The sequence below is a fragment of the Nomascus leucogenys genome, chromosome 5 (assembly GCF_006542625.1).
Source record: "Nomascus leucogenys isolate Asia chromosome 5, Asia_NLE_v1, whole genome shotgun sequence".
Lineage (NCBI taxonomy): Eukaryota > Metazoa > Chordata > Mammalia > Primates > Hylobatidae > Nomascus > Nomascus leucogenys.
Genome location: NC_044385.1, coordinates 120,087,557 through 120,104,435, shown reverse-complemented (window position 1 = coordinate 120,104,435; position 16,879 = coordinate 120,087,557). Strand labels below are relative to the sequence as shown.

Sequence of the window (16,879 nt, the reverse complement as noted above, 5' to 3'; positions counted from 1 at the left end):
TTCGGTAGAAGAGGGGTGGTGGGGCAGATTATACCTGAACTATACTGATGATAGGAGGTAACAATGTGGGAGCATTACTTGTGGGTATCAGAAACACTGTTTAAGTCATTTCATTTCCAGCACTACTCTAGACTTCATTAAGATTAATTAATTAAGATTAGCTTAATAATCCTGTGTCTGAATCACGAGGTTAAGTCCTGAACCTCTCCTTTCTCCGTGGCTGTGCACAAACAGACTCAGAGCATGTAGTTGATTCATTCGTTCATTCATCAACAATTTATTGGGTGCCTATTTGGTGCCAGGAGCCTTGCTAGGTGCTGTGATACAAAGATCAGTAAGATATGGTCCCTGCCCTTGGGGTGTTTAAAGTTAAATAAGGAAACACATATGAGTTAACAATTGTAACCAAGACATATTGGCACTACAATAATAGGTGATCCAGTGTATGAAGAATCATAAAGCAGGGACTAGTCAACTCAGTCTCTTGAAGTTGTGTCAGAAAAGGTTTATAGAAAAAGCAACTCCAGCCTGATACTGTGGCTTGCTCCTGTAATACCAGCACTTTAGGAGGCTGAGGCAGGCTGATTGCTTGGGCTCAGGAGTTTAAGACCAGCCTGGGCAACATGGTGAAACCCCACCTCTACAAAAAATACAAAAATTAGCTGAGTGTGGTGGCCTACACATGTGGTCCCAGCTACTTGGGAGGCTAAGGAAGGAGGATCACCTGAGCCCAGGAGGTCAATGCTACAGTGAGCTGAGATTGCACCATTGCATTCCAGCCTGGGTGACAGAGTAAGACCCAGTTTCAAAAAAAAAGAAAAAGAAAAAAGAAAAAAAAAAAAGCAACTCCATATTGTTACTAACAGATCCGTCAGATAGTATTTCCTTGTCAGGTTGTTGCTAGCCCCTTAACTCACTGCCACATGTCCTTAAAGTCAGAATTTTGCTAAAACGCCAGCCCTGTGATACAATGAATGCCCCCTTTGGCCTCAAGTAAATAAAGAAAGACAAATTTTTTTTAAATCAAATCCAGGGCTTTGTTTGACAGCAATAGATATACTTGCTGGTAGACAATATACATGCATAAACGTCAAATACTGTTTTAAAAGTGTATTGAAAAGCAGCGCTGCAGGCTTGCCTATGATCAGAGAGTCTAGCCACTCCTGACAACCGACTGGAATGTGAAATTGGCGGCTGATAATGAACAAAAGGACACGTCAACTAGGAAGTTAGTGTATAGAAACACTTCAGTGCACAAACAAAGCACTAAATTACAATGTGGCTCTACAAATACCAGGGGGTGATAAGTCCACTGAGGTCATGAGTTAACTTTCAGGCAGCTGGGATGATTAGGTGCAGATTGCTATCAGACTAATCACTGTTCTTGAATACTTCAGGATTCCTGTCTTGTGTCCTCTTATTACATTCCAGTTACAAAAATTAGAAGGAATTATGGCATTTGCTTGCTCATGGGTTATTTTACCCTGCCTCTAGAGAAAGGGAACACTATGCTGTTGGGTAAAACAAATGTCCTCATTTAAAATGTTTGGACCACGTGCAATGATTGGGGGTCTTGGCTTGTTTTCAAGACACTAGGCACCAAGGCTGAACCAAGCAGTAACACGCTCCAGAAGTAGTGGAAGAAATTACAGAAAACTGGCCCAGCGACACGGACTCTGGAGTTTGTGCCTAATGGTGCAGGTACTGAGGCCACGTTTCCTAATGTGAGATGCAGACAGCACAGCAGCATAAAACCAAGCTGAAGCAAATAGTGTAATACCATAACCAGGCAAGTGCTGAGCAATTATATTTGGCAAAAATCTATGCTAAGCTGATGGAGGAACTAAGGAAGGAGTTACTCCTTCAGTGTTCAGAGTTCGCGGACTAAACCAGGTGGAGTTCTTGTTCTAGAGATAAAGACTGGATGACTTGTTTGGTCAACTGTCTAAACTAAGAAAGGCATAACCAAGCATAATTCCAGGAAGATGCATAGATGTATGTGATTGAGTGGCATGGGGACCAGGGCTGGACTAGGTTAAGCTCTGAAAAGAGTATGGTGACCCCCAGCTATGCGATACGTTGATCAGGAAAAAGACAAAGACACCTGCCATCACGAATTTTGTTCAGCAACAAACTGAAGAATCCAGACAGTGCAGTAAGATAAGAAAAATAAATAAAATATTTAAGAATGGGAAAGGCAGAAATAAAACTCTCAATATTCACAGATGATATGATTTTGTACATAGAAAATCTCAAAAAAACTACAAATAAATTATTTGAATTAAAAATGGTTTTGGGCTGGGTGCGGTGGCTCATGTCTGCAATCCCAGCACTTTGGGAGGCCAAGATGGGTGGGTGGATTGCCTGAGCCCAGGAGTTTGAGAGGAGCCTGGGCAACATGGTGAAACCCCATCTCTACCAAAAATACAAAAACTTAGCAGAGCATGGTGGCATGCACCTGTAGTTCCAGCTACTTGGGAGGGTGAGGCATGAGAATTGCTTGAACTCAGGAGGTGGAGGTTGCAGCGAGCAGAGATCAGGCCACCGCAGTCCAGCCTGGGTGACAGAGTGAGACCCTGTCTCAATACAACAACAACAACAAAATAAAATAAAAATAGTTTCACAAGATAGCTACTTACAAAGTCAGTATACAAAAATTAATTGTATTTCTATATACCAGCAACAAACAGAAAATCAAATTCTTAAAAAGACACTATCTTTTAAAAAAGATATCATCTCGGCATGGTGCCATGGCTCACACCTGTAATTCCAGCACTTTGGGAGGCTGAGACGGGCAGATCACTTGAGGCCAGGAGTTTGGGACCAGCCTGGCTAAGGTGGTGAAACTCCATCTCTACTAAAAATACAAAGATTAGCAGGTCATGGTAGCGGGCACCTGTAGTACCAGCTACTCCAGAGGCTGAGGCAGGAGAATCTCTGGAAACCAGGAGGCAGAGGCTGCAGTGAGCCCAGATCGAGCCACTGCATTTCAGCCTGGGTGACAGAGTGAGACTCCATCTCAAAAATATAAAATAAATAAAAAAAGATATCACCTTAAAAATATGCAATTTGTAATAGTATCAAAAATACTTTAAAAACCTAGGAATTATAAATGTGTAAGAATTTTACCAGAAAACTATATTACTGATATAAATGAAAGAACAATGGAATTTTTTTTTTTTTTTTTTTGAGATGAAGTCTCTGTTGCCCAGGCTGGAGTGCAATGGCATGATCTCAGCTCACTGCAACCTTCACCTCCTGAGTTCAAGTGATTTTCCTGCCTCAGCCTCCTGAGTAGCTGGGATTACAGGTGCGCTCCACCACGCCCAGGTAATTTTTGTATTTTTAGTAGAGATGAGGTTTCACCATGTTGGTCAGGCTGGTCTCTAACTCCTGACCTCGTGATCCACCCACCTCAGCCTCCCAAAGTACTGGGATTATAGGCATGAGCCACTATGCCCTGCAGAACAATGAAATTAATGGAAGGATACTAAGTTCGTGAATTAGAAGTGTTAACAATGTGAAGATGTCAACTCTCCCTAAATCAACCTAGAGATTTATAGCAGTCTTAATTAAAAGGTTTTTTAAAAAATAAGCACTCCTGTAATCCCAGCTCTTTGAGAGGCCGAGGCGGGTGGATCACGAGGTCAGTTCAAGACCAGCCTGGCCAAGATGATGAAATCCCATCTCTACTAAAAATACAAAAAAAATAGCTGGATGTGGTGGTGGGCACCTGTAATCCCAGGTACTCAGGATGCTGAGGCAGAGAACTGCTTGAACCCGGGAGGCGGAGGTTGTAGTGAGCCAAGATCTCGCCACTGCACTCCAGCCTGGGCGACAGAGCGACACTCTGTCTCAAAAAAAAAAAAAAGAAAAGAAAAGAAAATCAGTTTTTAAAGAATATCTGGGGCCAGGCATGGTGATTCATGCCTGTAATCCCAGTACTTTGGAAGGCTGAGATGGGAGGATCTCTTGACCCCAGGAATTCGAGGCCAGCCTAGGCAACATAAAGAGATTCCATCTCTACAAAAAATAAAAAATTAGTGTACATAATGGGACACACATGTGGTTCCAGCTACTTGGGAGGCTGAGATGGGAGGATACTTGAGCCTGGGAGGTCAAGGCTTCAATGAGTCATGATTATGCCCCAGCACTCCATCCCAGGCCATAGCCGAGACCTTGTTTCAAAAGAGAGAGAGAGAGAGAGAAAGTGTTTGGAACCTGACAATCTGTTCTAAGATTTATATAGAAATGCAAAGGCCAAGAATAGCCAAGATACTTTTGAATAAGATGAAAATGATGGGAGAACTTGCTCCTTATCAGAATTAAGATAGTGCAATATGGTGCAAAAATAGAAAAAATTTTAAACATAAAGCAAAATAGCTCAGAAACCAACTTACATCAATTTTATTTAGGGCAAAGGTAGCACACATGTGTGGTATAAAAATGCAATTTTTAAAATTGATGGTTCTAAAAAATTGACTATCCATATGGAAAAAATGTCAAACCTCATACTATACATAAAAATCAATTTCAGATGGATGCTGGTAACACAGAAATGGCTCCTATAAGACCAACCCTTCTATAAATAATAAACTTGGGACAAAAATATAAAAACCTCTGAATGCCTAGAGAAAAAAATCAAAAGTGAACAGAAACTCAAAGGCATCTACTTGGAAAAAGGGTACAGCACAAGTGGGTTTCCCATTTTTACAGCTTTTCACCCGTACGCATGTCCAACAGTAGACACAAACAAGAATGCATATAGCAGTCAGTTCAGAATGGTTAAAAACTGAAGACAACCCACAAGCTCATCAACACGACATAAGCAATAAACTGTGGTATATTTACACAACCAAATATTAGTAGCAGCTAAAATGAATAAACTACAGTGACATGCAGTAACATTGATGAATCCAAAGTTATACAATAACGATTATATACAAAAGTTAGACAACAAAGATTACATACAAAAAATTTAACTTATGAAAACTTCTATGTTAAAAACACAATAAAATAAAAACATATTTTTAAAGCATACATCTAGATGAAAAACTATATATACTATTCACAATAGCAAAGACTTGGAACCAACCCAAATGCGCATCAATGATAGACTGGATTAAGAAAATGTGGCACATATATACCATGGAATACTATGCATCCATAAAAAAGGATGGGTTCATGTCCTTTGTAGGGACATGGATGAAGCTGGAAAGCATCATTCTCAGCAAACTATCGCAAGGACAGAAAGCCAAACACCGCATGTTCTCACTCATAGGTGGGAATTGAACAATGAGAACACTTGGACACAGGAAGGGGAACACCACACACCGGGGCCTGTTGTGGGGTGGGGGGAGTGGGGAGGGATAGCATTAGGAGATATACCTAATGTAAATGACGAGTTAATGGGTGCAGCACACCAACATGGCACATGTATACATATGTAACACACCTGTATGTTGTGCATATGTACCCTAGAACTTAAAGTATACTAATAAAAAATAAATAAATAAATAAGTATTCTATATGTATTCTTAAAAAAAAGAAAGCAAAACTATATAAAGATCAATGGAATGAAAATAGCTACATTGGGTTGGGGAAGGCGAGTGGAGAGTTTACTGGAGAGATCATTTAGTTAGGTTTATTGGCAGATTTTATTTTGAGTGGTGGACTCATAAAGGCACTTGTTAAATTATTAAATATAACTATCTAAAGAAAACTAGGCCATTGATGGACTAATTATGAGAGTGTATCGTGAGTCACGAACTGTGATTAAACCAATTTTGTGTTCTTGAGGTTCACAAAACAAAGGTAGAAAGGGAGGGAAAGGCCGGACATCTAGGGTTGGGAGAAAATAAAGACTGAGATTAGATAACATTGTTATCTAGCCTTTGGCTATCAGAGAAAGGGTAGAGATTGGGTTTATTCAGGGCAGGCAATTGTTCAGTGTTTGCAGTGGGAGGCCTACGGAGTGAGTGATAATGGATTGCAGCTGACACCAAATCTGTGCTGAGGGCTACATGAGCAAGGGGAGGCCTGGCCCCAGAACAGCAGGGATGGGACTTAGAGAAACTGCTTCTTCTGATTGGGGTGTCGTTGTTGTGGGGTCAGAGTGCCTTACTGGGGAGATTGCCACTGGGCTACTCCCTCATAGAGGGAGTGGGGCCCTGAGTGAGTCACAGAAAGCTTGGGGAAGTAGATAGAATTGAGAATCTGAGCTGGAAAGGGGCTGAGCCTTCTACTGGGACTCTAAGTGCTGGAGGTTAAAAACATCCGCTTAGTTCAAATCCCAATTCTTCCTCTTATGGTTGTGTGACTTTAGGCAAGTTACTTACTCATCTGCTCTAAGGCATTGTTCCCCAGTCTGCAAATTGGAAATGGTAATGCTTACATCATAAGGTTTTCCTAAAAGTTAAATAGAATAATGTGTGCAAAAGGTGTGGTATCTTAAGAACTCAATAACTGATAGCTATGTATTTTTTTATTCTTTTAAGAAGCAGAGCCACTCAGCGATTTAGCTCTAAAGCAGACCCATCCTTAGATAGGAACCTGAATCTGAGTGGGAGGAAAGCACAGGGCTGGGCAATCCAGAAGCTGGAAGAGGGGGACAGAGTGACTTCTATAAAGCCAGAAGCATGGCTTATCTACCACCCTGCTGGGATATTTAAGAGAACCCCCTTTCTCAGGTTTGCTCTTTCTCAAAATAAACAGGGGCATGGTTGGTGATTCATCATTCACAAGGAACCCCACCCTACCAAAAGCCAGTCTCCTCATGTAATAGCTACAGAAGGTTGGAAGTTTTCATTACCCAGGCCAATGACACCTTCACTATCCAACCCTCCTCATTCATTTCTAGTTTTGTTCAAGATTAGCTCCCTCTCACTTACCAAAGGTACTTATCCTAAGAAAATTATGCTTTTATAGGATTCTTGGGATTTGACATAGGTACTTTGTGAAGTTGTCTGTTTTGAATTATTTGTATTGTCTTTTTTCTCTTATTTTATTTTTTGGGGGGGCAAGATGGGACTGTTTTTGACATTGTTTTTCCTGCTCTATCCTCTAGGTAAGGCTCCTTTTGAAAATGTCAGCCTGCTTGAAACCTGCTCAGGAGACATGAGGAAAGGTGTTCTCCATGATTGATCTGTATATTCCCACTTTTCAAGTGTGGCAGGAACAGTGAGAATAAAAGGACAGAAATCTCAAAAGGATAAAAAATTAGCAGGCACTGGGGAAGGGCCACTCTTGCAGCCGTTGCTTTCTATCATGACTGTTGACCTCAAACAGCTCTTCTTGTCTCTTGGGCTTTACGGAGTTCATGTGTTTGGGATATTTCCCCCTTTTGGGGGCTAATAGGAGTGAGACCAGAGAACTGTGGCAAAAGCCTCAGGGTTGGCTGTTGTCACAGTCTTCTCATTTCCTTCTTAACAGGACAAACAGGCTATATCACCTCTCTATGCAGGTATGAAAGCTTCTGAATTCTTTCACTGCACTTGCTTAAGAACAGATCCCCAACATTCTCTAACAACAGCTGTCAGCTCTCGGTGTCCATGAATGATTATTTGGCCTCTGCACTTTGAAGGTATCACCTTCACTGCCCATCACTTCCATCTAGTCACCTCTCATTACCCCATTGGCTTGCTGCTTTATATCCCTATGGTTCTAGAAAAATGTGATAATGAGCCACCTGGGTGAAAATCCAGTGAGAGAGAGGAGAATGAAACGATGGGGGACAATGATTCTGTTCACATTGGGACCCAAGTATTCTCCCCTCCCTTGTGGAAGAGAAAGCAAGCAAGCCAGCCTGTCGTGTTGCCAAGGTATTTTTTATTCCCCAACAATCTCATTGCTGCCTCCTAGTGAAAGTTTTAGAATTCAAAAGAGACTATTTTCTGGGGAGAATTGAAGGGGGAAAAGAGAAAACTCAATTTACACAGGCCCACAACTTTTTTTGAGGGAGTATCACTCAGTTTCTGATTAGATACATTTGCGATCACATATATCACTGTGGCCACAAGGGAAATACAGACCCACACGAATTCTACTATCAAATTATACTGTTCTTTAGGTGTTTACAATCAAGAGTTGATAAAATAAAGCCCATCAAACTTACAATTCTCTTTCAATTTATTTTCCTTCACTATTCACTCACACAGACTATTCCATTTCCTATACGCTGGGATTTTTTTAATCTTTAGGATAAAACTGAGCAAGAATAAAAATATATCTGTATCAATTCAAACACAAGATAGGAGGAAATTAAAAGTGAATGTACATTTTGGTACATATGAATGAAAATGGCTTGAAAATTTACTTTGTTAAAAGCTCAACCAGATTCAGGCAAGAGGTGTGAAGGTTGGTTAATAACAGCAATGCCACGTTGCCCTTCTTTAATGCACGGCCGATTATGAGAGCTCTTTCTTTGGTTGCGAAGGGTTAGGCCAAGAATATTGATCCCCTAAAAACCAAATCTTTCCTATTTTGAAATGTGGGAAGTTTCATTTGGTGAATAGACAAGCACACAAATAGTCATTTTCTTCTTAAGACGCCTTTGTTTCCCACAGTTCAACATTCTTGGACTTGACAGTGTTCACATTTGGCTCATTTAATATCACTAGACAGACAATATTGTAAATGTATACTGGAAAAACTATATCCAAGGAACCTTACATATATTATTCCTATAAGACATTGCACATATAAGCATACATTTCAATCATATATACAAACTTTTCTTTCTAATGTAATAATTTATTGCAGATCTTTACACTTAAATTTGAATAGTATAAAATCACTTAACTCACTAATATAAAACACATTTTCACAATCCTCCCTTTTTATGTGTCAAAATAATTTTCATGATTAAATTTAACTTTATTCACAATATTTAGTGAATAACAGATTTCATGTCTTGTGGCCTATATATACGTATGTTCTTTATGTGCCAGTGTATAGTATTTTTGTCTCAAACCTATAAGTCAGTAGGAGAAAAGCTCAGGGATGATACTTTTGTAGTTTATCATCACAAAACAGTATATTTAATATTCCAGTCTATGTAATTACACATGCTAGTGTTTTCACATTGCTCCAGCCAGAGTCTGTGAATGACAAGAGTGTCTTTACAGAGCCTGTAAAGGAATATGGTTCTGGAGAAATCAGTCCAATTATTTTAACAATGCAAGGGCATAACTGATACAAAATAAGCATTTGTCAATACGACATCTTCAGAAAAACACAGACCCACATAGATGCCACTGCTGTTCACAGTTTTGTTATCATGACTGTAATTTTTAAGTCACTATTCTTTTATTAAAATGAACAAAACAAGCCTAACTTTTTCATAAATCTGATGGCCTGAAACAGTTTTAATTCATGTTCATAATTACAATCAAAGCTTTTGTGTCTGTGTGTGTGTGAATGAACTGAACATAAATCGTAGGAAGACTTAAAGAGTTAACCGTTTGTAGATGTTCCTACTTGCACATACCACAGGGCTAGGTCAAATCCAAACTGCCAAAAAAAGAAGGCAAGCAAGTTCTCCCTGAAGGGCAGGCCACCATGTGAATAAAACCTCCAGAAAGATCATGTTCTAAGTGTGCCGCAGCATACCAAGAAGTAAGGAAAATAAGGAAACAGAATCATGCTTTTTGACTTCTGCATCGTGTTAACTATTTTTTTTTTTTAAAAACTGCTCTAACTACTAAAGAAGGAAATTATGCTTAGCATAAAAATATTCCAGCATTGAGTGATTGGTACGTTTTACTTCTCTCTTGCAGGGAAACTACTTACACTTACTGATTTTAAACACCTTCACCTTAGCTGTGCATGTAAGTGAGACACTAAGTTAACTGTACCTTAAAGAGATCAGTATATAGATGGTTCTGGCGACCAGGATTACAACAAAAGACAAACAACACAGAATTTTTAAAGACCTGAATAGTCAGTCAAGGATGCATACTCTCAGCCTGGGCCAGCTCTTTTTCGGAAAGGTTGCCAAGAGTGTCCTTATTCCCTCCAGAGTTATTTTTTGCTCCACCACCTTTGACTGGGTGCATCACCAGTGCAAGAAAATGCGAGAAGCATCTGCTTCTGTTGCAAGCAACACCTGGACCTCCAAGGAAAATGAGCACTTTCTTGCTAAGAACAGTCTCAAACATTTTCAAGGGCGAGTCTCCCCTTCCCCAGGCTTAACCCTCTTTCTCCGTAGTTGGAGAGGCTCTCCTACTCGTGCCCGCCGCCTTCTTCCTCCCGGCGAGGCTCCCAGGGCCGCAACCAGGGCAGCTGCGCGCCAGGCCGGCCTGGGTAGCCGGGATGACACCAGGGGTTGCCAACGCCAAACAGTGCGCAGACTCCGCGGCGCGCTCCGAACTCTCCACTCGCCTAAACCTGCTCTCAAGTGAAAAGGAGTGGGAGGAGGAGGATTGGGAGGGGGCGGGGGCGGAGGGGATCTGTTAATTCGAGGTCCTGGGGGTGTGGGAGCGGGAGGCGGCTCCGCTGATCCCTCCTCCCTCCCGCAGTCCCGGGCTCCACCTCCTACGCAGGCCCCCAGATATACACACACAGCCGCGGCTGGACATGCACACCCAGTGCCGGCTCCGGGCGCGCACACACGCAGGTAGTCACACTCACCTGAGCCGGTGCAGAGGGCGGCCTGGGCTGGGAAGGGGCCCCCCGCGCCGCGGGAGTGGGGAGAGCGGGAGGTGCCACAGCGGGGACCTACGAACTGAGGTGATGGCGCGTTTTCCTTAACTCACCTCCGCTCCTGCGCCGGCTCGGCTCTGGCCACAGCAGCGAGGACAGAGGGGCCCGGGGCGCGGCGGACTCGCGGGCGCACGCTCCCAGGAGCGCGCCGAGAGGGGCGCCGCGGCCCAGGAAACTTGGGCGAAGTTAGTTCCAAGTGCCGGGCGGCTGCCGAGAAGAGCGAGGCGGGGACGCGGCCGGTGCCAGGCCTGCGCCTCCGCGTGGAGGCTGCGCTGCTCTCCGCGGCCAGCGAGCTCCGGGAGCCCTAAATCGGCAGGCGCACCTGAAGGGGCCCGGAGCGAACGGAGCCGGCATGGCCCGGGGGACGGCCGGACGCGGCTCCTCGGCGAGCCGGGAGAATTTCCTCTGAGGCCGGGCGACCCACGCTTGCTCAAGCCTCATCCACCCTGCTTCCTCGCCCCACCCGTCAGTCCAGCAGCTGGAGAGGAAGACTCGAGAGGCAGGTGCTGCGGGGGACAGCTCCCCCCTCCAAAAAAAAAAAAAATCACCCAGCCGATTGGGGGTTTCCCATCGGCGCACCCTGCCCGGAGCCAAGAAGACAGGCTGGTGCTGTTGTATTTGTATTTATATCCATTGCTGCGCTCTGCGTTCTCGTGGCACGCCTGGACACTCCTCCGCCTCCCCCTCCTCTTCCTCCTCCAGGGCCACCTCCCCGCCTTCCCCACCCCCATCTGCTTCTGTCAAATGAGAAAGTCACCGAGGAGAACCCAAACACTCCAGCCGCTGAGAGCCCCCTTTGGCACTTGGCAGCACGCGGCGGCGGGCTCCTCGGCTCAACTTGGAGGAGTCTCCGCGACGCAACTTTTGGGGACGCTTTGCATTTAAGAGAGAACGACCGAGGAGGAGGAGCGCTCTGCCCGGCCGCCGCTACCTGCGGGGAGCTCACCAGCAAACGCCACTGGAGACGAAGGACCCAAAGAACGTAAAGGACAAACTGCCGCCGCGGGGAGGGGGCACCGCCGAGAAGTTAGAGTGTCCCAGAGACAACCTGCCCGAGCGCTCGGCCAGAGACACTAGGGCGGCCCGGGGCGCGGCGTGGCCCTGGGCTGGTCCCCCAGCCCCCTCCTCCGGGGCAGGAGCGACGCCGGGGCGCGACGTGGGGCGCGGCGAGCCCCGGCCGGCCGAGCGGGTCCCCGCGGGCAGCCAACATTGATTTCCTCCGGGCCGAGGGCGAGGGCCCGGGCGGCGGCGGGCTGCAGCCGCGGCAGGGCGAGAGCATGTCCAAGCCGGTGGACCACGTCAAGCGGCCCATGAACGCCTTCATGGTGTGGTCGCGGGCTCAGCGGCGCAAGATGGCCCAGGAGAACCCCAAGATGCACAACTCGGAGATCAGCAAGCGCTTGGGCGCCGAGTGGAAACTGCTCACGGAGTCGGAGAAGCGGCCGTTCATCGACGAGGCCAAGCGTCTGCGCGCCATGCACATGAAGGAGCACCCCGACTACAAATACCGGCCGCGGCGCAAGCCCAAGACGCTGCTCAAGAAGGACAAGTTCGCCTTCCCGGTGCCCTACGGCCTGGGCGGCGTGGCGGACGCCGAGCACCCTGCGCTCAAGGCGGGCGCCGGGCTGCACGCGGGGGCGGGCGGCGGCCTGGTGCCGGAGTCGCTGCTCGCCAATCCCGAGAAGGCGGCCGCGGCCGCCGCCGCCGCCGCCGCGCGCGTCTTCTTTCCGCAGTCGGCCGCTGCCGCCGCCGCTGCCGCCGCCGCCGCCGCCGCGGGCAGCCCCTACTCGCTGCTCGACCTGGGCTCCAAGATGGCAGAGATCTCGTCGTCCTCGTCCGGCCTCCCGTACGCGTCGTCGCTGGGCTACCCCACCGCGGGCGCGGGCGCCTTCCACGGCGCGGCGGCGGCGGCTGCAGCGGCGGCCGCCGCCGCCGGGGGGCACACGCACTCGCACCCCAGCCCGGGCAACCCGGGCTACATGATCCCGTGCAACTGCAGCGCGTGGCCCAGCCCCGGACTGCAGCCGCCGCTCGCCTACATCCTGCTGCCGGGCATGGGCAAGCCCCAGCTGGACCCTTACCCCGCGGCCTACGCTGCCGCGCTATGACCCCGAGGGGCCACCTCGCGAGGACCAGTGTGCACACGTGTACATATGTATAGGTACGAGCGCTGCGGCCTCCCCGTGCGCCCTCCCGCGACCGGGGGCCCGGTTTGTATGTACATAGAATCTATAGGTGCCAGGCAGAGGCAGAGAGGCCAGGCGGGGCAGGAGTGGCCAAGCGCGCGAGGGCGCGGGCGAGCAGGCCTGTGAATTCGCAGGATCATTTTAGACCCGTACTTCGGCAGCCAACTCGAAAGCAGGCGGTTGTGTCCGGCAGCAGTTGGTGTTTGCTTTGCACTTCGGAACCTGTTGCGTTTTGACCTACGGAGGTGGAGGAGTAACTTTTTGACATGTTGGCCTTTCCAGTTTTGTTGGAAGTTTCATGGTCGGTTTTGTTTTTGTTTCTCATTCTCCTTCCTCGCCCCTCAGCCCCCCAACCCCCAACCCCCAACCCCCTCCCGGTCCGTGTTGCATGCACGCTGTTCAAATGTGAGATCTGAAATGGCTGGCACACGGGAAAAGCTGCTTGTGTCATTCGTTTCTGGGAGTGGGATGGCTCTGAGCAGCCTCGCCTCCCTGTTTGTACTATTTGAACTTTGCAGATCTCTGTTTTCTCAAGCAGAACTCCCAGACCGGATCCATTCTTGACCAGTGACCGGCTCGAATCTGGCCTTTTGTGTGAGATGATCACGGTTTCTTTTGTTTATCACGCCATATGCAAATCAGAGCAAAAGCTCTTTCTCAAGAGCAAGAAACGCAAACAAGAAATATTTGTGAGATGAAAGTTCTCAATTGGATTTTCTTCCTAAACAAACAACAACAACAAACTACTAGAAGTCTCCTGAGTCCACTCGCTTGGATTTCTGACACAGTTTACAAAAAAGGAAAAAGGCACTGTTCCTATTTTCCCTTATGGCTGAGTTCACCTTAAGATTGTAAATGTGTATATGTTAGTGAAAACATCGAGGCATGGAAAATGTGTTATTTTCGTTGCCCTAAGTTTGAGTCGGCTTTAGACTCAAAAACATTTTGAGCGAATATCAAAGTTAACTTTTAAAAATTGCGAAACTATTTCAGAATCGCAATTTTATCGAAGATTAAATCAGACTTTTTTGTCTGGTAATTATATATTTATTATTTAGCAAAACTGAAGAAAAAAGCACAGCATTGTTTCAACAGATGTCTCTAATTTTCAGCTAGCATTTCTCTCCCAAGTTGAGCTGGTTTAATGTGTTTTGGATTTCCCTCCTCAACTGGCTTTTTTAGATCACCTGCAATTCATTTGCAAATTGCAATAAAACACATTTTAGAAAAAAGGAACCTTCAATTATTAGCTTTGTTTGTTTCTTTTTAAATGTATATATTTTGACTAATGTTTGTGAATGAAGTTGGCTAACATGTATTTAGTTTCATTTTGGCTTTATGTAATATAAAGTTTTTAAATTTTTAAATATGGTTTTAACCTTTATGTGTAAATGATTTTCTTGTGTGACCTTCTAATTTAATATTAGACGTCTAAGGTATATCTGTAAATTAGAATCCGACTATCACTCTGTTCATTTTTTTTGAACAAGGAGTTTAAATAAAGCCTGAACCAGGGAAAAGAGAAAAATCTTCTATTTCTTGTTGAGTTCCTAACAAGATTTTTATCTGAATTGCCCTTACGTGCCTGGTCCAGGTGAAGTGTAAGGTATCCTCCAAAGGCACCCTTTGTTTCACTTTTGAATAGATTTACTAGGAAATCTAAATCAAGCCATTGTTATTCAGAGCCAAAAACCTGATTTATCACATTTTTAATCGTGAATAGGAAAGAAGATTTTTAAAAAGCCCAAGTCGTTGTATTAGCTTTAACAACAACAACAAAAAAAGGCATTCATGAACCAGTAGAACAGAGCCCATTGAAAACATCCAGACCTTTCAAAGCATTTCACCAGTTTCTAGTAACATTTTAAGAGGGGAAAGTTGCTTGACCACTTTATCTTGTTAGTTGAAGAGCCCCAGCACTTAAATCAGTGTAATTTGTTCTCCTATCTTTGGGGTATTCCTTGTTGACACCTTAAGGTTTTATTTGGAAGGATAATCACTACTAACGACAAAGTACAACTTTTGGCCTCTTTAGGACTTAATTTTGTTATGCTAATTGTATTAAAATAGAAGTATAACATTCAAATGGAGAGGGTTGGATTTATAGGGCTAGACAAATTTCTACTCAAGTTTGAAAAATCATAAAGGATTTAATTTTAGACAAGAAATAGAAGACTGTCAGAAAAAAAAATTAACAATAGGAAGATCTCGCCCCCCCCCGCAACCAAAATGGAAATTCTCAAGATACTATACACAAGTCTTAAACCAGTTTCCCCATTGAGACCATCTCTGGAGCTGCACGTCTTTATAAACGATCCAAGTCTTTAAAGTCATTGTTTTCCCCCAACGGAATAATATTTTAAAAACCATGAAAAGTTTTGGAAATGTGAGAAATAGGCTCTGCTGGTTTGACCCTGATTCACTAATTAAAATGATCCCTCTCCTGTTATTCCCTGAGCTCTTTGCAATATTATAAGTTAATTCATATGGTTCTGAGCGATTATGCAAAACTAATTTGGACTGTCCAGGGGTAATTATCCCTGACACGGTTAATTAAATCCTTTCAAGGCTTCGTCTTTCCTTTTTGTAGCAGCCCATCCCTTCTCAACACGGAACTTCCTGCGGCTCGCTGGAAATCACCCCAGCCCTAAATCTTAGTTACCACCCTGAGCCTTCCAGCTCGGCCGCCTCCTCGGCCTGAAGATTCCCCGCCTTCTCCCGCCCCCTCCCCTTTTCCCAAAGATCAGCGTTCTGTGGGAGAAACGCTCTGGAGTTGTCGATGAATGAGAAGAGGACTGGAAAGATGGGTAAGAGGAGGGGTGAGGGTGCCGGGGGTGAGCACCGGGGTCATATCGCCAACAGATTGTGCGGCTGTTTGAGGACCTCCACAGGCCCCACAGACTCGTTTATCACCAATTCTGACTCCAGTGGTCTTGCTAACAAGTTGGCGGGTTTTGCGCCTGCAGAGCCTCCTGCCAAGTTAGACTGTGCAGAAGTAAGGGGTTGGAGCGGGGGGGCGGGGGGAGCGGCTCCGGGGCAAGAGGACGTAGAGAAAGGCCCGGGGGTGGGTGGTGTAAGCGTCTGAAAGTGGCCCACAAATGCAGCGCTGTGATTGGGCAGAGAGCTGCTGCTGGCTTGCGATCTCTATCTCCATCTCTTTATCTATCTCCATCTCTCTCCCTGTTTCTCCATTTTTCTTTCTTTCCTTCTCTCTCCTTCCTTCTTTCCATCTTTCTTCTTTCCCTTTCTTTTATTCTTCTATTTTCGTTTCTTTTCAAGTTTTTTTTTAAGCCATGATGCAATTTCTTTGGTATTCACCGTTGCCCCAAAACTTGAAGCAAGCCTCGTATCCAAGGGGCCAGGCATGTCGCTTCGGGCTTTGTGCAAACAGGTGGAATTGCGCTGTGTAAGCAGTAAGAACTGGTGCTGGGGACGCTGTCGCGCGAGGGGATGGCTTTGGGAGAGCAGGGTTGCTGGCCGCGATTGTTACTTCCCTTGACAATTTCCTCCTCCCCCTCCCCTAAGAAGATAGGAGAAAGCACCGCGGATCTCCCTCTCACCCCAGGCTCGGGGCGCAGAAGATGGAGAGAAGATTCCACTCTCCCCGGAGCAGATAGGGACCGTCGCGCCAGCCAATCAGAGCGCGGCTCGGCGCTGGCGCTCCCGGCCGCCGGGGCCGCAGCGTCCTCCAGGCAAGCGAAGTTCCCGCAACTCGCCCGCCTCGAGGGTCCGCGTCTTTCTTGCGCCCGCGGCCCAGCGGAGGCCGAGGGAGCCGTCCAAACTTTATTAATCTCTCCTCCTTTCTTTCTCCCTCAGCCCAGTGCATCTCAAAGGTCAGCCCTCTTCTTTTAAAAGACTGATATTATTAATGCACTGACAATCCCCCCCCTTTTCTTTTTTCTCTCTTGCAGGGGGGAAAAAAGGGAAATGGTGAAAAGAGCTTTTTTTACTTTTTTTTTTTTTTTTTTTTTTTTGTCCTTCAGTGGGAGCGT

At 45.8% G+C, this 16,879-nt stretch overlaps 1 protein-coding gene across 1 annotated transcript; it reads left to right on the top strand.

Moving 5' to 3' along the window:
- The first annotated feature begins 11,476 nt into the window (after window positions 1-11,476).
- SOX21 (SRY-box transcription factor 21) lies at window positions 11,477-14,409 on the top strand. The gene has a single exon (XM_030813554.1). It carries the CDS (start codon window positions 11,979-11,981, stop codon window positions 12,807-12,809), a length of 831 nt encoding a protein of 276 aa, XP_030669414.1. The 5' UTR covers window positions 11,477-11,978; the 3' UTR covers window positions 12,810-14,409.
- The last annotated feature ends 2,470 nt before the right edge of the window (window positions 14,410-16,879 follow it).